This window comes from Equus caballus, chromosome 12 (assembly GCF_041296265.1).
Source record: "Equus caballus isolate H_3958 breed thoroughbred chromosome 12, TB-T2T, whole genome shotgun sequence".
Taxonomy (NCBI): domain Eukaryota; kingdom Metazoa; phylum Chordata; class Mammalia; order Perissodactyla; family Equidae; genus Equus; species Equus caballus.
The window spans coordinates 48,401,396-48,427,982 of record NC_091695.1 but is presented as its reverse complement, the minus strand read 5'-3'; the positions used below and the strand labels follow the sequence as shown (position 1 = coordinate 48,427,982).

The following is a 26,587-nucleotide window of genomic DNA, read 5'->3' as shown; positions in this document are numbered from 1 at the left end:
CTGTGGACTTGGCTCTCGAGGCACATGTCCCTGGCTGTGCTCTGGTTACCCTTGACCAGCTTTTGAATTATCTGCCCACCTCTCTCTTTCTCATAAATTGTTTTGTTTCGTTTTTCTGCATGACTTGGTAGAGCACAGGGATTTTGGAATTTATATGTTGTGACAAATGTGAGTACCGTCCTGTGCCATGCCACAGTGTTTTGGTGTACGAGGGCCCACATAGCTGATGGTGATCCCATAAGATTAGCACCATGCAGCCTAGTTGTATAGTAGGCTCTACCTTCTAGGTCGGTGTAAGTACACACTACGTTTGCACAACAAAGTCGCCTAAGGACACATTTCTCAGAACGTGTCCCTGTTGACACGTGACTATAGTTGGTTTTCCATTTTTGAAAGACTTAGGGCAGAATCATAGCTTGGAAGCTTTTTGTTTCTTTTGTTTTTTCCTTCCCTAAGTCATAAAGATGGAACCTTTGAGCTAATAAAGGCTGAGCAACTGGTTTTGAGAATAAATAACTTGGAAGTCTTAATATAATTTTCTAATCCTGAGAGAATGTGAAGGCCAGACCACTTGGCAATGTTAAAGTGTGGATATGAGGAAAAACCATTTTCTCTTTATTTGTAATGAACAAAAACAGTTTGAGATACAGAAACGCCGGCTTCTGCTCCAGGGAGCCGTGACCCGGCGTTTGCCTGGGGGCCGCAGGGCGGCTCTCCCCTCAAGTCTGAGCCCTGGCCTTCTGCCCTGTCTCTGAGCCAGTGCCGTCACTGACCTGCCCCTGCCACTCAGTCCTTCACTTTTTTTATTGGAGTGGCCATTTTCTGCAGTTTGTTTTTGAACCTGGAAGATGCAAATGTATATTAGTTTGGGGGTTAAGAACAGCCCAAAATTTAGTTCCTAAATTTCCTTTTTCGGAAAGATCCCTTTTGGAGCCTTGCATGGGCTTATTGGAGGGTACCTGTCTGAATTCAGCGTGAAGCAGCGGGGCCTTGATTCTTAAAGTCAGTGGCTTTGTTGGAAGTTTTTTAAAACTGGATTTTAAATAATAATATTAAAATAGAATTAAGTGAATTCCAGAATTTGGGGCATGATTTGGGAGATTCTAAAAATGCATTGGGATGGTTGCACAACTCTAAAGGTGTACCGTAAGTCATTGAATTGTACACTTACAGTAGGTGAGTGTTACGCTCTGTAAGTTACACCTCCGTGGAGCTGTGTTTAAAGTCGTCAGACACACAGAGCAAGTGATAAGCTCCATGAAAGCGAACAGAGGGTGGTAGGGGCAGGGTGATGGGATTTGAGTCATTTGATCGTTTTAACGTCGCCAGGCTTTGTTGAGCCTGGTTTAAGTCCCTGTCTTTCCTGTCACACTTAGTTTAGTGTCGGGCTCTAGTCCCTCAACAAAATGTGTGGTCGTATGTGTGTTGAAAAGTGCAGAACATCGGTGAATAGCACCTCCTGCCCCCAGGGGACTTTTTTCATTTTGCAGGAAGAATGTTTCAGCACTCTCTTCTCTCCTCTCACCTTTCCAAACAAACAGAAATGTGGTTTTGACCTAGCTGAGACTCAGTGTCTTGGGAACACTCAGGACTTACGAGGCTTAAAGATTTTCCTCTTTCTCCACGGAATCATCACATTGAGTTTTGTGCAGGACACGAGTTAAATCTCCACTTCAGCACAAATGCCCTGAATGCCTCCAGTCAAGGGCCACCCCATCCACCTTTCGCCCTGTTCATGCCTCTGGCTTCTCTCAGTGCTTCTCTGAATGTTGCCGTTCTCCAGCTGGCTCCCTGGGCGAGCTTGGGTCCCAGCCATGGCGTGAGGGAGTGGGGGCGGCAGGGCTGTGGGCACTGGAGCTGGCGTCGTTAGGCAGGGGTGGTGAGGGTGTCCAGGAGGAGGCACAGGTTTAGGCAATTTCTGGTGACAGCTCGAGTTGTGAAATGCTCCATTTTATCTGTCAGCTGAGCTTTCTGTGTGGGCTTTAAAAGGTTGTGGACATGAGTGTAATGTAGAGATGTTTTTTCTTTTCTTCTAGCATCTGGGGACGGAGAATCACTGGTAAGATCTGTGTTGTCATCAAAAGTCTTGTTTTGCCGTTAAATCTGTATTTCCTGAGTAGTTGCCTACTTTCTTTTTAATTCATTCCTACTCCCTGAAAACCTGGGATTAGTTTGTGGGCTACGGTGTGGGTGGGCTGAGGTACCTATTGCACTGGGGCTTCAGGGGCAGAGTGGCTTTAGTCCCGCCCACCTTGCACCCCTGGCGCTCCATGGAGCCCGGTGGCCTGCACTTCCTACCTTCCCCGCCACCTCGTGCTGGTGCTTCCTTCAAAGCCGTTTAGCCTCATAAAAGGCTGTCGCCCAGCAGTGCTGGCGTTGGTGCTTTGAGTCACCCGAATTGAGAGACAAGGAGGAGGTGAGAGAATGTGATGGTCATCCCATTGAAATGAGTTAACATCTAGGTTTTCCCTCTCAGGATGAAGATTCCGAATTCACGTTAGCCTCCGACTTTGAAATTGGACACTTCTTCCGTGAGCGGATAGTCCCGCGGGCTGTGCTCTACTTCACGGGGGAGGCCATAGAGGATGACGACAATGTATGTGGCTTGGGGGCAGCCGCCCCCTGGGTGCTTACCTCTGCTGGTATAGAGAAGTCCTGAGTGGTGGCTGGGAATTCCCAGGCCAAGATTTTTATTACGTCCTCCACCAGATACATGGTACACAGCTCACTGGCATTTGGGGGACATAGACTAGGAGGAGGAGAAATGGCAGAAACAGAAGCAGGAGCAGCAGGTCGCTCTGAGGTGGTCTCAGGGCAGGTGCCAGTCCCCTGTGTCAGCCCCATCCAGTGACTCACTTCGTAATCTCCTCTAAAGACCCCAGGGGTTTACTGTCCCGTTTAAGGTCTGTAAGCTTTGGGTGACTCGTAAGCACGAGGAAAATCTCATTCACAGAGGTCTGGCCACACCAAACGATTATCATCAGAGCCAACTTTGTGCCTGCCTTGGTGTGTCAACCCCAGAGAAGTAGAAACTCATGCTCCACAGAGAAAAGGCGCCACTGTGCCGGCCACTTCTCTCTGCTTGAAGGAAACAAGCCCTTGCAGTCAGCACTTGGGAGCATAACCCCTGGGCACAGCTTACCTGGCCGTTCTTTGACTGTCACCTGGGACAGTTATCGTAACCAAGGCTTGGGTGGGGAAATAGAGTCTGTCTTGTAGCATGCTACTGGAAGTACGGTTTAGATGGTATTCCCTTGCTTTTAGCACTCTTAGGTTTCCTGGATGCTTCTAGGTTTCCTTTCGGATGAGGTCTAGTAGGGCTGGGGACAGGGCCATAGGAACTGGGCAGCTCTCTGAGGCCAGGAAGGCCTGCTTCTTGCACCTCCGCATCGTGCTGAAGGTCCCGAGTCGGGGGCGGGGGCCAGACCAGGGCGTGCGAGCCATGTGGTGTGGACCAATTAATCTCTAAAGTGCGGTTTGTCCATCCCTAGACTAGGAGATGGCCTTGGGGATCAGGAACCGTGTACACACAACTCAGCATGGTGTGGGGTCATTTAAGCACTCAAGTGGTTGTAAGACTGAAGTTTTAGGAAATGCTGGTTACACCACAAATTCCAGACCAGCACTGTCCAGTAGAACTCTCAGTGGTGATGGAACTGTCCTCTGCCTCCACTTTCCAGTGCGGGAGGGCTGACCCTAACGCCACTTGAAGATTTAAAATGAGACTGTTGGCAATTAGGAAACTGAATCTTTAGTCTCATTTACTTTAGCCAAAACATTGAAAAGCTCATCTCTAGGCCAGTTGTCTCCAATCTTTTTTGATCCTATACTGATCAATTTAAAAACTTGAATATGCAGCCTATGCATATTTATTTACTTAGAATATATGCACGTGTTACTACAGGTGAGCAGTTCAGTGGCTTTGCTTATAATATATGTATGCACATTCGCTCTTAATACCTTCCATGCTCATACTGCTGGTGAGCAGTGCAGTTAGAGGACAGCAGTGGGAGCTCACGTCAGACTGGAGTCCTGACTGCCACTTACCAGGTGTCGCCTCCGTGCTGCAGTTTCCTCCTCTGTGAAACAGTTAATGTGCACAACTCGAGTGACTTGCCAAGCTCTTGGAACAGTGCCTGGCAGAGTAATTATTCAGTAAGTGTTGGTGTAAAGATTGGTGTAGTGGTGTTGGGTGCATTAGACACTGTGCGTGAACACTGGACGTTGTCCAGGATGCCTGGGTTTAGGGTTCTGGTTTCATCTTCCATGCTCTCCTGGGTCATCTTGCTCAGCCTGAGGGCTGCACACCCCATGTTGGAACCACTGCTCTATGTGAGTGTGATGCATTTGAAACAGGAACTTGCTGCCCCACAGAGCTCTCTTGAAAGACATGGGCAGGGTGAACTGGTGTCCTTGGAACCTCAGAGATCGGCACTTGAGCCTGTTTGGGGCTGGTTGCAGTCTGACCTGAGATGCTGTGAGAGTCTCATTGATCACAACACTGTGAGGTCTTTCCCTGTCAGGCTGTTGCAAACTCGGAAGCAAAGAGGGCCAGGAGGCAGTCGTCCTGTGGGGGTTCTGCTCAGTGCCGGAGGGCTGCTCACTGGCCTGGGGTCTGAGACGGGCCACGCAGCACTCAGCACTCTTCACGTCCCGCTGAGTGGTCTCTGAGGAACATGTTTGTGGGCTCCAAAAGAGAAATGTTTGTAAGAAAAAGCCCAGTGACTCTTCCCGTACCCTGTGTTGTGCACCGATAGTGATGAGGTTTACTTTGTTTTATATTCTGATGCCAGTCTGATGTTTGGAACTTGAGTGAGAGCCTGACCAGTGATGTCTTTGGACACAGGAGAAATTTATTCAAGAGCCACCAACTGTAGCATTGGAGTTTCTCCCTCGCACACTTTAGTTCTGACTTATTTTAAAGGTTAAACACCACGATTTTATGATATTTCTCGTAAATGTTTCACCTTGTATGAGACATAAAATGATATCTCAATTCCTGTATGTGATAAAATGATGCTACTGGTTTGCTTAGATCAACCAGTTTCCCAGGTGGAGCCAGTGCGCACACAAGCCAGCCGTCTCCTTTCTGCACCCCTCTGCATCCTCAGTCCTTGTTTTGGGTGGTTTTTAGGTACCTGGCAGCCTATCAACACAGCAGGGCTGGGGAACAAGTGGCCCTGCAGTGCTGGCCCCGGCTCAGTCTGCAGTGTCAGTGCCCAGAGATACCCAGTGGCAGACTGTCCCTAGGAGCTCAACCTGGAGCAGGTGCTGCCGCTACTCAGAGGCCGAGCCAGACTTCCTGCTTTCCTTGAGCTTGACTGTGGGCACTGGGCAGGGACTGTCTGGGTCAGGTGGCTGTCATGTTTTATAACCTGAAAACGTCTTTCCTTGTTTTTCAGTTTGAAGAAGGTGAGGAAGGAGAAGAGGAGGTAAGACTCAGCTCTCTGAAGCATCGCCGCTTCTGTGAGGCTGCGCCATGCCTCGTCTGCTTGAGTGGACAGAGGTTCTGAAACTATGGGACCAGGTTGGACCCATTTTGTGAGACGCTGCCTTTGAGGCTTTTAACCTCCCTGAAAACTAGGGAAAAGCGTGGCAGATGCTGTCCAGCGTCCAGTTTTTGACCCTGCAGTTGGTTTATGAAAATGCATCTTAGAAAATAACCATTTAACAGACAAAATCTACGTTTTCAGCAGTGTGTTTATTTCAGGGTGATCTGTGAGAGCAAAAAGATACCCAGAAATAATTATGTGTCCAAAAGAGGTGATTTAATCAGTTATGGATAGTAGTAATTGGTTTCCTTCTAAACCCAAGTATTGCTTTAATTTGTTTGTGGCTGGTGGATCCACAAGAATATACATCTTGTCTGTTCAACTAGTTCTCACTCCTTTTAACAGGAATTAGAAGGTGACGAGGAGGGAGACGATGAGGACGATGCTGAGATTAACCCCAAGGTCAGTTATTTGGGGGCTGCCTGAATCGGGGCTGCACGGTTTAACTTCTCAGATGTGTTTCCCACTGTGAGGCAGGAGTGTTAGGTTGTGTGTTTGTCATTCTCTAATTAGGAAACTTAAAACCTGTCAGAGAAATACTTGAATGAGAAGCTATTAAACACCTTATATGTGATTTGAGTGTTAAGTATATTCAGTACAACGCTTTTACAGCTCTTTCTCAAGCTATATCTTATTTACATAAATTCATTCAGTAGATCAACATTATTTTCCAGATCTTTAATTCTTCTAAGATAATGATTTAACTGACAACATGAATAAACTGTTTATTTTGGAAAAGATACAAAGAAGGAACTTTTGAAAGGTTGTTTTTTTAATGACTAGAATAATGGAATTCTAGGCATAATTTTACAGTTGTACATGGGCCAAGAATACTCAGATGTCTAGATAGCTCAGATAATTTAAGATAAAGTAGGAAGCTTTGCGAAAAAGAAAAAGAAACGGGCAATTTCATTAATTTTACCTGCGTGTCTGGATTTTTTCCTTATCTCAGATTAGCTTAAATCAAGGTACTTTGTTACTTGACACATAATTTAATGTACAGCTCACTGCATCCTAGAATTAGATACACCATGACTGTCAGAGGACTAACACTCCTGGTTTATAATGTATATCTCTATTTAACATCATGTTGTTTGTTTTTCTCCTGTTTTTGCCCAAAGTGGAATGTGCACTAAGCTGTCTGTAATAACTAGTTCTCTAATCCATGTATTAACACCAAATCTTTCTGTAAATGCATGCTCACAGTAGCAGTTCCTTCTAGGGAAAGATGGGAGATGGTTTAAAACTTTTTTCAATGTGCCATATAAATACCACTGTGAGAATTAGCTCATGGAAATGTTCATTTTGTCACAGTTGGCCTGTCCGTCAGAGGATAACTGTTGAAAGCACACCTGTGTTCGGTGACAAGCAGCCAGAGGCCGAGAGGAGGGACGGGAAACCGGGGACCCAGCCTTGAGTGGATCAGACTTGGTGGGCAGGGGGTGAGGGATGTCCGTTAGTTAGCAGAACTGGGCGATGATCACCCCCAACACTGCTGTGCGCTGGTCCCAGCTGTAATATATGGCTGTTTTTCTGCCCTTTGGGGTGCTGCTGCACACATTCCCGGTTTGGATTCTAGAACAGAGGCTGAGGATAGTTTGCAGGTCCACCTCCAGACTCAGGTGCACTGTCTGTCTTGCGTTACTGGCAGCTGGTGGTCCGTTCCTCCGTTTCTTGTTTCCTTCTGTCCTCTGTCCTCCTCCTCTTCTCTTTCCTTGCCAACCTTGTGTCCTCTCACGTCTTGGTTTTCTAGAAGAGCATTCTCACCAAATGATCACAAATAACTAGAAAGGAAGTGGAGGGTCCTCAGTACTCATTCTTCATGGAGCCTGCCAGTGGGCCATTGGTGGGAGTAGGTGAGAAGTGATGACAAGTGAGCAGGGTCAGCGGTGTGATGTGCTGTTTCACACATGCAGTTGGAACGACTTGAGTCTTGTCCTCTGGGCTCAGGATGTGACACTTCTGTTCCTTCATATGCACCTCTTCAGAGGGATTTGTCACGTTAGAGTCTGTAACAAGCAAAGGAAGATAAGGAAGAAACAATGTTTTGGTATTACAGGTACAGAACTGGTGGTTGAGGTTGCTTATCTCAAGGCTGATATTTTGCAGCTTTTTGTATCATGAGAAATTGTGGCTCTTTCCTCCTATGTAATTTTGTGTATTTCATTTTCTTTCATGCTGACAGTTCCTCTCCATTTTTTTCCCCATTTAGGTGTAATTTTTGTCTGTTAATCATTCATGCGTTTCTAGGTAAGGTGGAATTCCGTTTATTCCTAACTTCCAAACTTCTGATCTGTGCTTGTACAATGCCTTGCTGTGACTTTCTGGATGCGGAGGAAGTTGCTGTCCAGGCTCACTCGGTGTGTGCTGGGCTGGACCCAGTGTTTCCTGGAGAGCAGTGTTTCTGTGCAGGTGTCTGTTGAGTGTACTTTAAAACCAACTGACAGGAACTACTTTTGGCTCCTCTTGCCGAGTACAGTGTTTCTGCTGACCAAGCAGCATGATGTCACTGGTGTGGCGTTTTTATTGACAGTGGGATTGCCCTCCTGGAACAGGACGGAATGAGAGAGCCCGGGAGGTCGGCAGCCTGCAGGGTAGCACACGTCAGCCAGGGATGCTGTGCTGGGATCAGCCACTCACTGTGGCAGTAGGAATCGGTCCACTGTGGTTTGTCTTGACGTGTGTCTGTTGATTGTCTGTACTTTTCAAGTTCAGGTGTTGTGCAGACCAATAGGTAAAAAGGGGGTGACCACTTTGAATGTGCCAGAATTTTTCTTCTAAAAAGCTGCTGGCATCTTTTTCATGTAAGCATTAACACATGCTCTTGAGGTTGCTGAAGAGTGTTCTGGCTGAAGAAGAAAAGAACTGGTTGTAGATTTAAGGAGCGTCAGCAACCCCCAGGAGCCGCCCCTTCCCCACCATGTGGCTTACCCTGGCTCTGCTCCAGTCATGAAGTCCCTCACTCAAGGGATGCTGTCGTCACCTCTGCGGGGTGCTGGGGGGTGGTGGGGGAAAGGAGAGGTGGGAACAGGAGATGCTGTGAGAAACAAGTGCAGTAACAGTAACATCCGGGAAATAGCAGGGGTTCGACATGTTGTGGTAAGGAAGCAACCGGTTTAAGAGCAGAGCCTGTCAGAGTCGGAACTTTAGAACTTCACCTGACCGCTGCAGATGGTCCATGGATGCAGGCAGTCAGTTAGACCTGAGGGCTTTGAGCGTCTGTCTGCATTGCCTTCCTGTCTTCCTCCCGTGGGCCTGCTTTCATAGACAGCTAGCAGGTAGGTGGGCAGACCTAGGCTGAAGGAAACGTGTTAATTAGAGGAAATGAACCGACGCCTGTGATCTTGTCTGTTTTAGAGGGTCAGGTCTGATCATTTGCCCACATATTTAACACTATGTCTAATTGCTCTTAATTCCTGCTGCCCTACATGTCTGCTGTCCCCAGGCTTGTTCCACCCGAAGCCCCACTCCTCCCCTACCCTACCAGTCACTTTGAAGCATCATCCGTAAACAGTCCAGCCTGTGTCTCCAGGAGAGAAGGACTCTCCTTGGGCATAACCACGGTGACATCATCACGTCTGAACAGTGTTAGCGGCATCTCTTTAATGTTGTCAGATTCTCGTCAGGGGTCAAGCTTCTCCACGGAGGAAGCCGTTCCCTCTCCACTTGGGCCGGCTCTCGAGACTGGGGGCTGCAGGTCCCTGTGAGGCTGTGGTGCTACAGTGTGTGCTTGGTGGGTTGTCTTTGTCCCTTCTCAGGGCAGTTGTCATCTGTTAAAACACTTCTTTTAGATAGTCCCATGACGGGTGAGGTTTTGGCTATTAGTTTGTGCCTTTGAAGCACCAACTTCTCTCCCTTGATAATCAGTAACATGGAGTGACCAAGCTGTTGTTAAACCTTGTGACATGAAACAGAAGATACTAGGGTTTGTTGCAGCTTTGTCACAGCCCTTGTCACAGTCCACATACCGTTTGTGTCTCATTGATAAAGTTCACCTCAGAAGCTCCAGGGTTCTCTGTTAGCATTACAGCCTGGAAGTTGTCTGTCTGGATGCTTACCAGAGGTGGGGCTGCCATGGTCCTCAGAAGGCGGGTGTGCCAGTGGGCTGCCCAGCCCCTGCCCCTCCTGGTGAGATTTTCCTCCCACCCTCTCCCTCTGAATACGAGGTTCCCTTCTGGCTTCGTGTCCTCGTGACAGCCCCTCTCCTGGTCTTGGTTTTCTTGAGGACCCCTTCCTTCCAAGCAGTCTTCATCACCCGAGTTACTGATTTTATGCGAAACAAGTAAATAATACATTCTCCTGATTAAAAATATATATGACATGATTGAAACAGCACATCGTAAATTGTCTAACATTCACCTTATATATGTGTAATTCACATATGTGGAAAGTCCCTCCCATCCAGTACCACCTGGCCCAGCTCCCACACGTCACCCTACAGAACCACTTGCCTGGCTTCTTCTCTAACCCACTTCCTTTTTGCAAATATTATGGAAACATGCTTTCCCCCCTGGCCCACAGGAGGCTGTGCACTGCTTTCCCACATCTGCTGCCACTGCTGACCCACCCTGGGGCATCTGCGCTCATCCAGCGAGTCTGGGGCTGGCGCTTGATCCTCTTGGCCACCAGTTGGGGCCACCTTTCAGGTCTACCCTTGAAATGGCAGAGCTGGATTTCACTCTCTTTTTCAGCTAGGATTTCCACTCAGGGGTGTTTGTTTTGGTGCCCAGCTCTTCGTCAGGGTTTCAGATGAGTGTGTGGCGAGCAGGTGCCAGGGTAGGGCCCCCTCCCGGAGTGACCTGCTGTTGCCCCACTGCTGGGCTTAGACCTGGGGCCGGGCCCGAGGGTCCAGGTTTGTCCTTGTGCTCTTCCCATTCCACATACAAATAACCAGCTTAGACCATTGTATCTTTATGTATCCTTTACACGCAATTTGTTTCATCCTTTAAATCATTTCCCAAAGAAATGATTTGCCCCGGCTTACGCCATAGGAGGGATCGGTCACGTTGTCCAGGTGTTTCTCTGAACCAGGTAGTGCAGGCTTGCTTAGACTCCGTGGACGCCACGTTGTCTTCAGAGTCTTTTGTCATCTTAGCAACCAGAAGTCGCAGGTTACTGAGGAGTACGATTATCTGCTCAGAAGTATTAGTGAAATCATTATTTCTCAGGCTATTTGCTCTCCTCCACACGAAGTTCCTGGTGTTGGTAAATGTGGTGTTACGTGGTGTGAGATACACACGTTAGACTATGTTGAAGTGAACCTGCTCTTCTGTGGGGAATTGGTCCCCGATAGCTGTTCTGGAAGGACAGAATTCCCACTGTTAGAGACTCCTGGCAGGATCGGGCTTCTCTGTGGAGCTCTTGTAGTGGCCTCTTGTCACTGCTAGGCCACTCGGGGGTGCATCCCTTGGCATGCTCCCTGTCAGCAGAGAGCAGCCCCAGAGCAAGAGAGAGACACCTCCTGAGCGCCAGGGCCTGGCCTCTGGGGAGAGGTGCGCTCCAGGGATCAGGCAGGGCTGGCTGGGCTGCCTGTGTGGACACCCTGGAACAGCGCCATGCTGTTTCAGTGTTGAACCGGCCTTCGGGGGCGGGGAGTGGAGAGGGGAGCGTGCTGCTGTTTCTCGTGGGCCAGGGGCCGTGTTGCCCCGAAGCTCTGAGGCTGCTTGTCAGCTTTGAAACCTGGGCGTTCCCACACGTTTCCTTAATCTCTGCTACCCTCAGGAGCCCCTCCCCTCGCCCCTGAGACCCTCCTGCTGAATGTGCCGTGAATTACAGTGTCTCAGAAGCATGCCTTTAAACAAAAAGGCAATTCTACTGTGACTTTTTTTCTGGGAGGTTAGCTGATTTTTTGTTACTATTTTAAAAGTACATTTGCATTAACTGTGTTCTCTGTAAAAATGGGTGAAATAAGTGAGTCTTGGTTTTCATTTGGTTGGAGGAACTTGGTGATGATTGATCGTTACAAGTTTTGTCTTCTCTCGTTGACAGAAGGAGCCGAGCCAGCCCTCCGAGTGCAAACAGCAGTGAGGCGCGAGCGCACCTCTGCGGGTGTGGCTGCTGCCTGCGGACGCCCAGCAGGCCTCGGCCTGGCCGCGCATGGTCGGATTGACGGCGCTTACATCTAACTCGTTTTCAAGTGCATGATTTTCACTTTCACTTTTCCTTTTTCCTTATTATTTTGCTTAACCTATACAGTGGCAACTTAAATGCATTTCAGAAATAGGAGGGTTAATCCCAGCACCCTCTACGGCCTTGGGTGCAGCTCAGTGGACTTTCCCAGGTCCTGCCTTGGAGCGAGGGGGCCCGCAGACCACATGGGGGGTAGAGGGTGGAAGGTCGCTCGACACCAAGGACAGATGTCTGGGCTGTGGTTGCAGGGCACCTAGAACCCATGACACCACTCCCGCATCGGACTGGATTCTTGTTTCACTTGAGGAAGCTCTCACGCTTTGTTTCCAGCCGCTTGGTCTCCTGCAGTCTCCTCGCCTCCCGGGGCTTGGTGGAGTAGGCTCCTGTGCTCCTGACAGTGTTCTTTGGTTTTATTGTCCTCGGGGTGGGGGGTGCTCACTGCCCCTGCGGTGCGAGCTTTGTGGTTCATCCTGTATTTATTTATTCTTTCATGCTTATGAGGGCTTGGGATGCCTGCTGTTGCTCGTTCTTAGAGTTTCGGAAACCATGTTTGTGACTAGAGACCCAGTGACTTGACCAGGAAGAGGGGGTGGCGGCTCCTACTGGAGCAAGGCCTGTGTAGAAGAAACCGTGCTACGTTCTCCTGCCAGCTGCCGAGGCGGGAGCTTGTTTTCATGACATACAGACCGCTCTTGGCTCTGAGGATTGGGGGTGGGCAGAGCACCAGGATGCCCAGTCTGCTGTGCTGGGGGCTCGGTGCGCAAGTAGGACCTTCCCATTAGTGTTCATGTCGAGTCTTCCTTTCTTGATCACTCCCATTTCTTGACCCCACGTTCATCTTGTCTTAAAAGCCCTGGGTTTGGAGCGACCTGTTCTTGGCTGGGTTTCCAAGTGTGTGACCGTGGTCTCTGGCAGCTGGGGGATGCCGTGTCCACACTGTGATCAGGCCTGTAGAGTGCTCAGCCTTACTTATGATACATTTGTAACTGAATACGGTGTTTTCAATTTGTACAGAATAGTTAGAATATTCTATTAAAGTTGTGAAACATGAATCCAGCGCTGTGCATGGTCTTTCTTTGTAGGAGAGCCCTGTGGGAGGAGTGGTGGGGGCACCAGCGTCGGCTCTTCTCCTGGCGGGGCACGGATGTGGTTACACACTCTCTTGGACTGTCTCTTCAGGGCCCTGGGTGTGGGCAGATCCAGAACTTCTAGGCTTCTGATTTTCTGTTAGATTTCTGAGGCTTTTAAATCCAGTTTTTTACTTAGTTTGTCCATTAGGCCCTGTGCAGGCCCAGTTCACTGTTGGGTGGTCTAGGGTCCCCGGGCGGGCCCTTTGCTAGCTGCGGAAAGCTTGCTCCTACCCTGGGGGAGTCGTTTCCCGGAGTGTGGGGCTGCACCTTTCAGGTCCAGAAGGTTCCAGGAGGGGAGCTTCGCATGTTTGATCTCTCTGGCGCTTTTCTGGTGGCTTCTTGTTCCTTCAGAGGAGGGAGCGCTCCTTGCAGAGCCTCCTGCGGCACAGGCCCTTCTGCAGTACCTGACTGCCCCCACAGGGCCGCCTCGCCGAGAGGAGCGGAGCTCTAGGGGAAGGCAGGGCTGCAGCTGGCCGCTCCTCACCCACCCAGGGCCTACGTTCAGCTCACCTCTTGCCTGCCTACGGGGCTGGCTTCTCCCGAGAGCGACCAGAAGGGGGAGAGTCCTTGTGGCCACAGGAAGATGCATGCAGGGCCGGGTGAGGCTTGGGAATGAGCATGCTTTCCGCGTGCCCAAGACTCTCTGGTCTTAAGGTTCTTGGCAGCTGGTCCCAGATTTCCCAGCCAGTGTGCCCCAGGGGTGAGCCTCACCTGGGCCAGATGCAGCCCTGGGCTGCTGAGAAGGGGCAAGGAGCCTGAGGATGCCAAGACACCTTGCTGTGGCTGGCTGGAGGGGCAGGCTGCAGTGATGATGGCCTTGCACACTGCCCCCTGTCCCCTGGGTGCCAGAAGCACTTCTTGAGGATGGGCCCCCGCACCTCCAGGGAGCTGCCCGTCACTGCCAACCCTGACTGGTCAAGGCTCCAGGGGGTCTCTAAGTGTCATGTTCGTGAACCTGTATGTAGAAACGTTGTTTGCAGGTAACTGAAGGATCGGAATTGGTTGCACAAAATGATGTGCTTGGTTCAGCTGCAGGACGTGAGCAGGCACGGTTTTGCACTGGAACACTGGTCCAGCTGGCTCGAGGGCCGCTCCAAGAGTGACCCTTGAAAGCCTCCCTCCTGCCAGCCACCAGTCTGGTCTGGCCCTGACCATCGTCACCTACAAAGCAGTGGCACCCCTCTTAGGTGCATGGAGGAGGCTGGGTCTTGCTGAAGGGATGAAGCTCAGTCAGAGGAGAGGCTGTTGTCAGACCGGCGGCAGCGAGGAGTTTGGCAACTCAGTGTGATGAGAACCTGAGAAAATGGGGGACAGGGGTGTGGCCTGTTCACGCCTCTCCCCAAGCAGCTTGTAAGGCTTCAGAGTAGGTGTTAGCTCTGACACGAATCCACACCCTTATGTGTGTGCAAAGCGTGTGGACGGCATTGCTAAAGCAGTCTGAAGTGGAGGAGCCTCGTGCCAATGGGAACCGTCCTCTGGGATGTGTTATTGAAGGGCAGGACCTGGATGGTTGCTCCCATCTGTGCTTGCGTGCGCCCACCTGTGCATATGTGTGCACACGGTGATTACATCTGGAGGCTACAAGCTAAACAAGAAGTTGGGGAGAGCATCTGGGTCACCTGGGGGTCGGGCAGGAGGGAAAGTTAGACTTTGGACCCCTTTCTGTGGTCTCCCGATGAAGACTGATATAGCAATGAGACAAAACGTGCTTACGTCAGAACAACACGAATGGGGCGAGGGACGAGCGTTCGATTGTGGCCTCTTCAGAGGTGTTGGGTTTTCTTTCCCCTGTGGGATAAGAGCGTGCAAGGATGCCACACTCACCTGGGGGCTCTGACTTCAGGCTGTGACTTGGCTGTTCCAGAAACACTCTGATGCTGACTCCGGCTCGAGGCCCTGAGAAGCTGCCTTCCCTGACTGCGCTGTGGCAACTGCCTCCAGCCTCGGCCTATGTGTGGGCCTGTCCTTGAGACTGTCCTCTGACCTCTCCACAGCCCTTTCCCCTCCTGTTGGACCCCCAGCACATTTGAGGACCCTATAGTTCTTGCCTCTGGGCAGTCACAGGAGAGGGGAGCTGGCACTTGCCTTCACAGGACCTCAGGGAAGCTGCAGAGGCTCCAGGGGCTTGCTCAGTCCTGCCTGCTTGTGCTGGAAAGTTACAGGGTGGCCAGGAGGTTTGCCCAGAGCCATCAGCTAGGAGGCAGCAGGGAAGGTGGCCCTCGTAGCAGCTCAGAGTGGTCACTTGGGCTGGCTTTGGGAGCTGGAGCTTCCTGGGGCACAGGCTGCCACCGCCACAAGACCCCAACACTGCCCACCGGGCAGAGGGTCAATGACCAGGCCTCCCCAGCCCAGCCTGAGCCCCACTTTGGGGCCCTCCTCTGGGCCCAATAGTGCTCCTTTCTGAGGGTCCAAGTGGAGGTGGGTGTCCAGGGCCACCTCCCATCTCTGTGGCCTCTGCTGCCCCCTTGCTCCTTAGGTTGACTCTCCCTGAGCCACCGTGGTTCTCTTTGAGGCCACAGGGCATGGTTTGATGCCTCTCCCTCTGGGCTTCGGTCTCACCTGTCAACTGAGAGACTCGCGCAAAACAAAGCGAATGACTGGGCCCCACTGCCGTTTCTGAGCCCCCTGCTATGCCAATGTCCGCACCCCAACTCATGGGAGGCACTTGGTTCTGCCCAAGGGCCTGGGGGAATGGGGGGGGGGGGGCAGGAGTTCCCCAGGTGGTTCAAATGGTCCCTCCAGTGGCCAACAGTTAGAGGTGGCAGGATAGCAATGGCTGTGTACCCCGATAGCAACAGGAGCCTGGCAACCTGGAATCTCGAAGGCATTGACTGACAAGCCAGACACAGGGCAGGGCATATAAGGACACATTTTTGTGACTTCCAGAGCCTGCACAGCGACAGCAACAGCACTGTCTGGGGATGGGCACGGGGCTGACGAGGGCGCTGTCTGGGAGAAGGAAGGAGTTACACAGGTGGGTACATTTGTCAGGCTCCTGGAACCACCTCACATGGCTGCGTTTGGTTGTATATAAATTATCCTCAATGAAGCTGATTTTTCAAGAGCCCCCCAAGTTGGGGTGATTCCACTTAAAACTCTGGTTTTCCCCTTGAGGGGTCCAGAGTTGAGGCCTCCAGGGCCTGGCTAGGGGCTGAGGTCTTCTGGGCCCCTGTCCTCACGTGCAGCGAGTGGGGGTTGGGTGGACGGCTCAGGTGGCTTGTCCAGGTGCTCCCCCATCTGCAGCACTGTCCCGCCCCAGCAGCCAGCCTGCCTTGTTGGTTCCTGGCGCTCATTTTGTAGGGCAAGGGCCAAGCAGAGGTCCACCCCACCCCATTCAGTGTCCAGGAGTCTGCTCCCCGGCCCGAGTACTGCCTCCCTCAAGTCACCCAAGTCTCAGGCCGTCACAGGGCCCAGCGGAGTCGGCCTGATGCCTCCGGCTCCCAGAGGGCACTTTTGCCTGGGGGAACCCCACCAGGCCTTGTCCCAGAGGTGGGAGACCGTGCTGGGGTGGGAGGTGGAGCCCTTGGGCTCAGCCAGAACTGTCCTATTGGTGGTGCTGACCGTCTAACCTGCCCCCTGCTCAGAATATGTGTGTGTGTATGTGTGTGTCCCATCATGTCGTTTCCCCCCACCACCCCCCACACTGGTCTCCTGAGTGCCCAGAAGGTGACAGGAACTCTGGGTGGGCTGCAGAGGCAGCCGAGAGCGACAGGTAGTGAGAAAGGTGTCCTCTGACCTGGCCGGCTGCACGCCCTGAGGGAGACTTTGGCTACCAACCAAGCCCCTGGTTGAAGAAGGGACCACCCTGGAGGCTGGTGCCCTACTGAAGGGCGCTGTCCCCAGCGTGGGCTGCCCTTGTCTCCCATCAGCCAACCCGCCCAGCGCAGCCGCACCTGGACTTTGGCCCCTGCCTCAAAACTTCCGAGGGGAATGACTTCCCAGCTTGCTTCCTGTAGAGGCAGCCACTCCCACCCCAACCTCAGGGAGCACAGCCACACTGTCGGGGAGGGGGACCCAAGGGACCCCAGACCCAGCCATTTGGGCCCCCGCCCACCAGGAGATGCTGGAAGGCAGTGGCCCCCAACAGCAGGGTCTCCAGGACCCCTTCTCAGGCTGGCCCTGGCTGAGCTTTGGACTCCTTTGAAGTGGTGTGATTCTCCAGCATCTTGTCTGCCTGGAACCCTTCTGGGAGTCCCTGTCTCAGGTTGTAGGGTGGCTCTGGTGAAAGTCTGGATTCCCACCAGGCGCTGACCTTAAAGACCCCTTTTACCCCTGCCCCCTCAGCTGCCAAGAGAGTGAGGCCTGGACCACCCCCACACATACCCCTTATCCCCGCTGTCCAAGTCACCTTGGTACATCTGGGCCCCGGGCCAGCCCTGCCGCACTGACTCAGCTCACCGAGGGCGTGGCCGGATGTTACTTTCCATGATGACCCAACAGGCTTGGCCTGGCCCAGCTGGGCTCCAGGCCTCATGGGGTCTGTGGCCCAGGACCTTCCCTGGACCCAGAAGAAACAGGGTAGACCCCACAGACACGTCCTCTGTGGGCTGGGTGCTCTCCCCAGGGCACCTCCGGAAGTCTGGGAGTGTCGACCAAGTCTCTGAACCTCCCTGGGTCTCGGTTACTGCATCTGAGATGGATGAGAGCCAGGCAGGCCCAATGTGCGCAGCCACACTGCCCTCCCCAGACCTGGGCACAGGTGGTGCTGCCCATGCTGCCCTCCCCAGTGCCTGCCGGCTTGGAGCTGCTCTGGGGAGGATGTGGAGCGTGCGTCTGGGAGGCCGAGGCAAGGAGGAGCTTGGGGAGGCCTCCGGGTGCAGGCACTGGCCAGACTTCTGCCCCCCACCCAGGCTGCCAGGGTGGGCCCTGGGTCTCAACCTGCTCCCATTTCCAGCAGGAGCTGGAAGATCCCAGCAGAGCTCCTGGAACTGCCCTCTCAGGGGACCAGGACCCCCAGGCCCAGTCCTTGAGGTTTCTTCAGAGGGCAGACTGGGGGAGCTCTAAGAAGGATGGGAGGGCATGGGCACCAAGGTCCTGACTGGGGACAGGGGACCCTGAGAATCCATGGCCAACTCAGCGGCCTCTCACAGCTCATTCAGCAAAGGGCTGGGGGAGGAGGACAGAGAGTGCCCGCAACAGCTTGAGAAGGGGCTGGGCTCAGGTCCACCGTCAGGGGTTCAGCCGGAGGCCATCAGCTTCCAGAGCAGGGGGTAACACGTCTGTCTTCTCAGCCACCAAGCTTGTGGTCATTTGCCAAGGCAGCCCCAGGACACTCCTGCAGGTGGCCACAGGGGTCCAGGCAGGAGGCTCGGCAGAGGGGGCCCAGATGGTGGCAGAGGAGGGGTGGAATGGACAGGGCTTGGAAGAGGAAGCAGGGTAAGGGGCGGCCGAGGCCTCTGGCCTTCAGAGGGGGGGCACTGAGGGGACACTGTTTTGAGCATGAGGCACCTGGGGTGGTCTATGGGGGGACCTGAGGAGCAGGGGCCAGGACGCCCAGCCTCCCAGCAGCTCACGCGTGGGGGCCCGAGGTGGGGCTGGGGGATAGAGGGGGCCGCATGCAGAGACCAGCCCAAGACTGCAGTGTCCAGCGAGAGGCTCATGGTGCAAAGGAAGCAGTGTGGAGTCCCCCCGAGAGGAGGGGCTGAGGGGACCCCACTGGCGACGCCCGGGCCACTACTGCTCCCCTGTCAACAGCACAGCCTCCTCGGGCACCTTTGAACGCGTCCCGAACCTGCTCTCCTCGGCACTGAACCGGAGGTCGCCTGCCCTCCCAGGCACATGAGCTGGACTGCCACAATGCCATGTCCCGTCAGGCCGAGTCTGGGGCCAGCCTCCGGCTCCCCACCTGGGCTGGGCAGCACGTCCGTCTGGATTTCCAGACATTTACAGAGCACTCTGGACATCTGTGTCCCTTGTCTGTGCCTGGGGAAGGCCAGGTGATGTGGAGAACTCCTACTCATCCTTGAAACTCTAGCTCAAAAGTCACTGGTGGTACCTGGGAAGACTTGACCTCACAACCAAGGCTGGCTAATGCCCCTGTCACTCTGTCCTGTCCTCGTCTGCCACTGGACTGTGTGCTCCAGGCCCAGGGCAGGGTCAGCACCAGACCACCTGGCGCTGTATCAGTGTCCTGGGGCAGCCGTAACAAATGAACACATGATGGGTGGCTTAGAACAACAGAAATTCACTCTCCCAGTTCTGGAGGCCAGCAGTCCAAAATGAAGGTGTTGCGGGGCTGCGCTCCCTCCAGGAGGCTCCAGGGGACGCTCCTTCCTGTCTTGTCCAGCTTCTGGGGGCTCCAGGCGTTCCTTGGCTGTGGCCGCATCACCCCAGTCTCTGCCTCTGTGGTCACAAGGCTGCCGCCTCATCTCTGTGTGTCTCTCTGATAAGGACACGTGATGGCACTCAGGGCCCACCTGGATCATCTGGGATCATCTCTCTCAAGGTCCTTACCTTCATTGCATCCTTTGCCATGTGAGTTAGTATTCACTCTTTCACCCTGTAAGGTCACATTCACAGGCTCTGGGGGTTAGGACAGACACGTCTTTTCGGGAGCCCCTGCTAGCCCGCTACAGAGGCTTTCCAAAGAGACACCAGCACGTGAAGAGGAAAGGCGAGAAACACAGGAAAGGCCCATAAATACCCGGAGAGATAGGCGGAGAAATGCCCGTGGAGATGAGACCCCAGCTTTTGGCCACCAAGTTGGTAAAAAAAAAAAAAAATACACACAGAGTGTCCGTTATTGGGCCAACTGTGTGGAAGTGGGCGCCGTGTGCCTCCAGGTGGGAGTGTAAACTGGTCAGCAGGCGACCTTGTCAGAGTTGTCACCCATTCGGCCCAGCAATTCCACATCTTGCAAGCTGTCCTGGTGAAATTTTGCACATGTGCGTAGAGTTGAAGGTACTCGGATATTCGTGCGGCACCGCTGATGACAACAGCAAAAGCCTAGATGCGGCCTGAGGTCCCTCACGGGAAATGATGGAGTGTCCCTGTGAAAGGGAGGCAGGTTCAGGGGGAAGTGCCCGAGCCACAGAAGAAAACAATACATTATGTCTCCCTTTCTATCAAACAAATTAAAAATGCAAGCTCCTATCTGTCATGCAGGGATATTCATATGTAATCACCTTGTTAAAATTGTAAAATACACATAAAATCTACCATCTTAACCATTTTTAATGCACAGTTCAGTGGCCTAAGCACATTGACAATGTTGTACAACCCTTGCCACCATCCATCCCCAGACCTTTCCCTCTTCCCAAACTGAAACTCTGTCCCTGTTAAACACTATCCCCCTCCCCCAGCCCCTGGCGCCCACCATCCCACTTTCTGTCTCGATGATTTTGACCCTCCAGGGACCTCATATATGCGGAAGTATTTGTCTTATGCCAGAATTTCCTTCCTTTTTATGGCTGAGTAATATTCCATGGTGCAGGTAGACCATCTTTGGTGTATCCATTGGTCCATCAATGGACACTTGGGTTGTTTCCACCTCTGGGCTGTTGTGAATAATGCTGCTGTGAACGTAGGTGTGCAAGTAACTCTCTGAGACCCTGCTTTCGCTTCTTTTGGGGAGAGACCCAGAAGTGAGATTGCTGGATTATGTGGTGATTCTGTTTAATTTGGGGAGGAAATGCAAATGCATTTTTAAAAAAGGATCAGAGGTCACTCACCGCAGCAAGGGTGGGCCCGGGGGTGGAGACATGAGAGATGAGCCTTCAGAACTTTGAAATCATTTCAGCCATTTTTACTTTTTATGTCAGCAATTGGTTTCTATTTGGGTAATTTTTCCATTTTATAATTTATTTTTATTTTTTAAAAGTTCTTAATAATTATTTTAAGTTCTTAGTTATTTTTTAAATTTATTTTTTAAAGATTCTTAAACTTTTTAATTTTATTTTTTAAAGCTCTCAGTTTATTAATTTATTTTAAATTCCTAGTTTATTAACTTTTATTTGCATATTATTTTAAAGTTCTTAGTCAGTTGGTTAATTCATTTTCTAAGGTGGTAATTAAGTGGGAAAGAGTGTGACGGAACAGCCCTGCCAGGGCCCTGCCCCAGGCCTGCTGAACGAGAAGCTGGGGGTCCGAGGGGGTAGGATCCAGCTGCCCAGGCAGCACTAAGGGCTGATGACCGTCCAGAGGGTGGCAGCAATGCCTTGTCCACTTCTGCCCTCTCCCTTGCGCGCGCACACGCGCTCTCTGTAATTCATTTATTCATTAATCCATTGATTCAAGCTTCCAGAGGCCCCATGTCCTTGTGGACCAGGCCCTGGGCAGTTTCTGCTGAGTGACAGGAATGCCAGCTGACTCCTGCCCTCCTCCCCATCCTGTGACCGGTGGGAGAGGCCCCTGCGCTCGGCTCCCCCAGGACTGGACCTGCCTGGCCCTGTCCGCCCCAGACCCCTCCCGTGTTCTGGTTTCACAGACAAGCAAACAGTCTCCACCAACCTCCGGTGCTCTGCCCAGAGAGCTGGGTCTTAGAAATTGAGGTAGAAAGGTCCACTTGTTTCCAAAAACATTTCCTGACTGCCTGGGCTGTGCCCTGGGGGCCCCAAAGAATAAGACACCGTCACTGCATTCCAGGAACTGATAGTGACTTCTGAGCAGAGTCCTCAGGGATGAATAGGAGCTGGCCAGGGAGCCAAGGAGGGGAAGGGTGCCCTGGGTAGCATCACTTTCTCATTCCATCGCCAGCACCTGCGATGTGGGGCCTGCCTGTCAGATTCCAGCCCAGGGGCTCAGGGAGCCAGATAGAGGGACAAAGGACACAGCCCTGAGGGGCCAAGGCCAGGCTGACCATGAGAGCCTGAAACCGGATGAGGACAGGCCTCCTGCCTCCCCCATTGGGCCTGTTGCTTTTCCCGGCTGCCGCTGCAAGGACATGGATGGAGGGCAGACCTGAGTCACAAGACGTAGCCAATGGGCCATGTCAGGCTCAAGTCCGGTGGCATCAGACCCCCTCTCAGGTGCTGTGACTCTAAACAGCCTGGGCCTCTCACCTTCCCAGGCTCAGGGGCCACAGGGTCCCAGCAGTTATGCAGCCGGGGGGAGCCAGCCTAAGGACAGGCCGTGGAAATCTGAGAGGGCTTTCTGGAGGAGGAGAGAGGTGAGCAGGGGACCCCTCCCCCGGGCCGTGCCTGAACACGGCGGCCCGCAGGGGGAGGAGGGTATGGAGCCCCAGGCATGGAGGCCGTGACGCACAGCTTCCTCGGGCTGCCGTTTGCTGGGCTGGTTGGGCAACAGGCTGCGGGGCTGGGCTTGGCCTGTCACCGTCATCGAAGTGGAGATGACCTCATGCAGGGAGTTTCGAAGAGGCGCCCTCATTCTGCCCCAGCCCCCAACATCCTCACCCAGCTGGATGGGGCGGCTGGCCAGTGTCCCTGGCCGGATGTTTGGGGACAGTCTCTGCCTGCAGTGGGGTCCCCACAGTAGGGCTCCATGGGAATCCCGGATGTGGCCCTCAAATAAATATTAGTAAGCTGGGCTCTGACTGACGCTGCCTGACGCCACTGGCATGAGGCAAAGGCCAGCGCGGCCCCCTGCCCGTTCTGAGAAGCGGCCAGCAAATGTCCCCAGCCCAGAGCCCGCTCCCCGCTCGGGTTGGGGGGTGGCTACCTCCTGTACCCAGGCCTCGTGTGCGGGAGAAGGGATTTGAATCCTACTGGCTGGCTGTGTGACGTCAGATGAGTTACTTAACTTCTCTGAGTCCCTGCAAATCCAAGAAAGCAACCCCACCAGCCCTCACCTTGTGGGGTGACTGGGAGGGAGAAGTGAGGCCAGTGTCCCGCTGCCCAGAGGAGCCTCTTGCCCGGGTCTCCTTGCCCGGCAGTCCAGGACCCACTAAGGACAGCATGGGCTCTCCGGTGGCAGGGCGCCTGGGGGAGGGACAGCCAGCTGCCTCACAGTCTGTATGCTGGAGTCCCCTCGACCTGTCAAGGGCTGGCCAGCTCTGTTGGGATGCCCGTAGTGATGGGGAACTCACCCCCTTTCAAGTCTGCCCTGTGTTGTCTTGAGGGGAAATCTGTTTCCCCCACCCAGCCTGTGCCTGCTGCCCCCTCGGGCTCCCTCCCTCAGCCCACAGGCCTGCAGATCCAGCTCCGGGCAAGAACACTGACCAGCAGTCCCTACATTGGTCCAGTCCTCCCTCCCGCAGGCCAAGGTCCTGGGCACCATCTCTACCCTTTCAGCCGCCCTGCCCTTTCTCTCCCCGGCGGGTCCCTTGGCCACACTTGTGGGGACCAGTGGGCAGCTGCCACCTAGATGCCAGTTGCACAGGTCTGGCCCAGGCCCCTCCTCTGAGCCACTGGCGCCCCTTGTTCCTCACAGAGACCTTGAAGGGCCAGCGGTCTGGACTGCTCTCTGAGAGGTTAGGGGCCCTGCCCAAGGCCACACAGCCAGGGCAGTGGGGCACGTTGGTTCCAGGGCCAGCTCCACAGGCTGGACCCAGAAGGTCCTGTGCTGGGTTTTAGGCTCTGCTCTCTCTGTCTTGAACTTTGTAATACTTTCAGAACCAGGGGACCTTCATTTTCATCTTGCGTCAGCTCTGCAAATTATGAGGCTGGGGTTGGTTCTCACTACCCGCATGGAACTTGGGCCCTTCCTTGCCCTTTTTCCAGCACCTGACCAGGCCACAGCTGGGGGCGGCTGGGGTGGGGGGGGGGGGGTCATACTGGATGATGGGGGCCCTAGAGCTGCTGTGGCCCTCAGAGATCCCCTGGCCGGCTGCACCCCCACCCCTGGGAACCCCAGAGCAGCCAGCGATCACTTCCTGCTCCTATTAAACCCTTTAAAGGAAGAGGGTAAATAAAAAACGCCAGCCCGCGCTGCTGGGAGGATGACTCAGCCGCCCCCGCCGCCCCTCGCCCCGCCAGGCGGACCCTCCCGCACCAAGCGCCCTGCGCCCCCTCGGCTCCCGGGGCCTCGCGCCGCCGGTCAGGCCCGGCCGCGGTCAGAGTCGCCCCCCAGCCCCGCGCCCCCGTCGGACGTCACGAGGGCCCAGGGAGGACAGGCCCCCAGGAAGGGAGGCGGGAGCGGCCTCCTCCCCACACATCACTGAGCACCACGGGGTGCCGTCCTAGCACTTTCCGTGTGTCACCTAATCTAACGAAAGTGTTACTGTCCCCATTTGATAGAAAATTGAGGTTCAGAACACCTGTTCTCCTGCCGCCAAGAAGGTCCTTCCAGGCAGGCCGGCGGGTGGCAGGCTGGGAGATCGGGCATGCTGGGGCAGGACCACCCGAGGGTCTCCCGGGGAAGGGCCCTGGGGCGTGGAAGAACCAACGCCCCGCGATCTCCTCCTGCCCACCAGCCTGGAGCGGCAGGGCTGCCATCGGGGCGCCCGGAGAGGGGCGTCTGCGCCCTGCCGGCTCCCCGCCCTGGGCCAGCCGGGCTGCGGGCTGTCCCGGGGCTCCCGGGCGGTGAGTCACTGCGGGCAGGGCGGCCGCAGCGCATTCCTCCGCAAGGCCGGCGTCCGGGGTGGGGTGGAGACCAAGAGTCACCCCACGGGGCTGGGGCGCCGGGGTGCCAGGGGAGCCGGGGCGCCAGGGGAACAGGGGCGCGCGGGCCGCAGCCACCGAGGAGGGGGCGACCTCGTGCAGGCGACGGGCGCTCAGGGGCGCCCGCTGGAGAGGGGGCACAGGAGCGGGGGTGCGGGCTGAAGGTTAGGGGCGTGGTCTGGAGGGGGCGTGCCCGTGCGGGGCGGGGTCTCGAGTGGGCGGGGTGAGGGCGGGGTCGTTATAAAGGCCGCGCCGGGGCCGCCAGAGCGCATTGCCGGCGTCGCAGCTGCCCGTGCGCCTAGATCTGTGCCCGCCACCTGCTGCCATGAAGACCCCCGGCGAGGTGCTGCGCGAGGGCGAGCTGGAGAAGCGCAGCGACAGCCTCTTCCAGGTGTGGAAGAAGAAGCGCGGCGTGCTCACCCCCGACCGCCTGAGCCTGTTCCCCGCCGGCCCCGGCGCGCGCCCCAAGGAGCTGCGCTTCCACTCCATCCTCAAGGTGGACTGCGTGGAGCGCACGGGCAAGTACGTCTACTTCACTATCGTCACCACCGACCGCAAGGAGATCGACTTCCGCTGCGCGGGCGAGAGCTGCTGGAACGCGGCCATCACTCTGGCGCTCATCGACTTCCAGAACCGCCGCGCCCTGGAGGACTTCCACAGCCGCCAGCAGCGCGAGGCGACTGCCGAGCAGCCCGGGGCCCGGACCGCCCGCGTGCCCTGAGCGCCACCCGGTGAGTGCCGGCCGCCGAGAGCGCCCTCCGCGCCCCCTGCCAGCCCCGACGCCCCGTGCCAACCCTGGACGTCCCGAGCGCCCTCCGCGCCCCCTGTCCGTCTCCAACACCCTCGGGGCCGCCTGCCCGTCCTGCCCGTCCCGAGCGCCCCGGGCCGCGATCCACCAGCTGGGACGCGGTCCTTGGGGAAAGACAGTTTTTACTGCTGACGTCCGGGGGAGGCCCTGTTTCATCTAGGCGATACTTTCGAGAGGGGACCGGGTGCGGGGTGTCTGGGACGCTCGGAAGGAGCGTCGCTTGCACTTCTCTCATCGGGGTCTTGGGGGACCCACAGGCTGGAACCCCGCCCGCTCTGCCTCGGGCTTGGGCACAGCTCCCTGACCACCTCCTCTCCCCACAGGAGCTATACACTGGAGGAGTCGAGCCGGATGCGGGGCGGCGCTGGCAGGAGCCCAGGGGCTCCCCTCCACCGCGGGGGGCCCGGTGGGCTCCCTCCCACTGACCACGGCGAGGACGGAGGCCGTGTCCCTGCCCCGCAGAGGGAGCCTTCCCATGCAGACCTGTAGAGTTTCGCCCCGCTGCGCGGGCACCTTAAATTATTAGATTATCTATGTATTTATTATGATGGTTATTAGTCGTCAAACCATCTGTCTTAATATTTTGTTTTTGCATCGATGTGTCCATTCCAAATAAATCGCTTAAGCTGTCTTTCTACCAGCTTCGTGTGATGCTGTGAGATTCCTGTAGGAGCTGGGGGACCCTCGCTCAGTGCGTGTGGAGGGGGAGCCACTCCGAAACGGAAGGGCAAGGGAGCTCCCTTTGAATGAACACAGTGTCATCAGCCGGGCGTCCACACCCTCCTCGCTGAGCAGCCTCTCCAGAGGCCGGGAAGTGCCCTGGGTTTGGCCCTGGCTGACTTCCGCTCCTGGGAGAGGCCTGGGAGGGCAGGGCGGGTGGCAGGGCTTGCTGCAGGAGGTCACTGACAAACTGCCCCACCGAGGTCAGTGCACTCCTCCCGTCTGAGCTGCTCCTGAATCATTCGGGGTGCTGGGCCCCAGCTGCCCCTTCCCATCCACACGCCCCCTGCCCAGCCCCGCTGCCCAGCCGTTGCCCTCTGGCTGGCTGCCTGCCCTGCCGCTCCTCTTGACCCCACCGGGGCTGAGCCATGGCCGCTCCAGGCGGTCCAGTTGCCAGGCCCCGCTGGCCAGTGCCCGCGGTGTTGCTTCTGGTGAATGGGGGGAGAGTCCTGCGCAATTTCCTACGGTTTGGCAGGAGGCTGAGAACCCTCAGTGTCCAGGGGCTGGCCCAAGACTGTGCCTTTGGGTGGGGAGGTCAGAAGGACCCAACAAGCCAGCAACTTCCGTCCTCCCTTCCTGGCTGCCTCCTCAGTAAAACGGGGGGTGGCCCGAGACAGTGTGTGTCCAACGTTGCCCGGTCAGGGGCCCTTCATTTTGGGGACCTTTGTGGCTGGAGGGCTGCTCAGTGTGGGAGGCAGAGGCGAGAGGAGTGAAGCATCAAAATTGGGGTCCAATGTCAGTCGTTTGCCCTTG

At 54.9% G+C, this 26,587-nt stretch overlaps 2 protein-coding genes across 17 annotated transcripts in view; both read left to right on the top strand.

The window, feature by feature from the left end:
* The window catches only part of NAP1L4 (nucleosome assembly protein 1 like 4), a 49,565-nt gene extending 36,832 nt beyond the window's left edge, over positions 1 to 12,733 (top strand). For 8 of the 16 annotated variants that reach the window (XM_014729747.3, XM_070230251.1, XM_070230253.1 and 5 more), the window contains 6 exons: positions 2,037 to 2,059; positions 2,477 to 2,596; positions 5,403 to 5,432; positions 5,898 to 5,954; positions 7,765 to 7,802; positions 11,541 to 12,733. In XM_014729747.3, coding sequence (XP_014585233.2) covers positions 2,037 to 2,059; positions 2,477 to 2,596; positions 5,403 to 5,432; positions 5,898 to 5,954; positions 7,765 to 7,770 — 236 coding nt within the window. In that variant the 3' untranslated portion in view covers positions 7,771 to 7,802; positions 11,541 to 12,733. The remainder of the gene's footprint in view (positions 1 to 2,036; positions 2,060 to 2,476; positions 2,597 to 5,402; positions 5,433 to 5,897; positions 5,955 to 7,764; positions 7,803 to 11,540) is intronic. The other 8 variants (XM_023654714.2, XM_023654715.2, XM_070230247.1 and 5 more) reach the window with 1 other exon arrangement.
* An 11,806-nt stretch (positions 12,734 to 24,539) lies between these two features.
* Positions 24,540 to 25,754, top strand: PHLDA2 (pleckstrin homology like domain family A member 2). Its single transcript, XM_001492519.5, has 2 exons — positions 24,540 to 25,037; positions 25,438 to 25,754. The coding sequence occupies exon 1, from the start codon at positions 24,632 to 24,634 to the stop codon at positions 25,025 to 25,027; it is 396 nt and encodes a 131-aa protein (XP_001492569.2). The 5' UTR covers positions 24,540 to 24,631; the 3' UTR covers positions 25,028 to 25,037; positions 25,438 to 25,754.
* Positions 25,755 to 26,587: the final 833 nt, after the last annotated feature.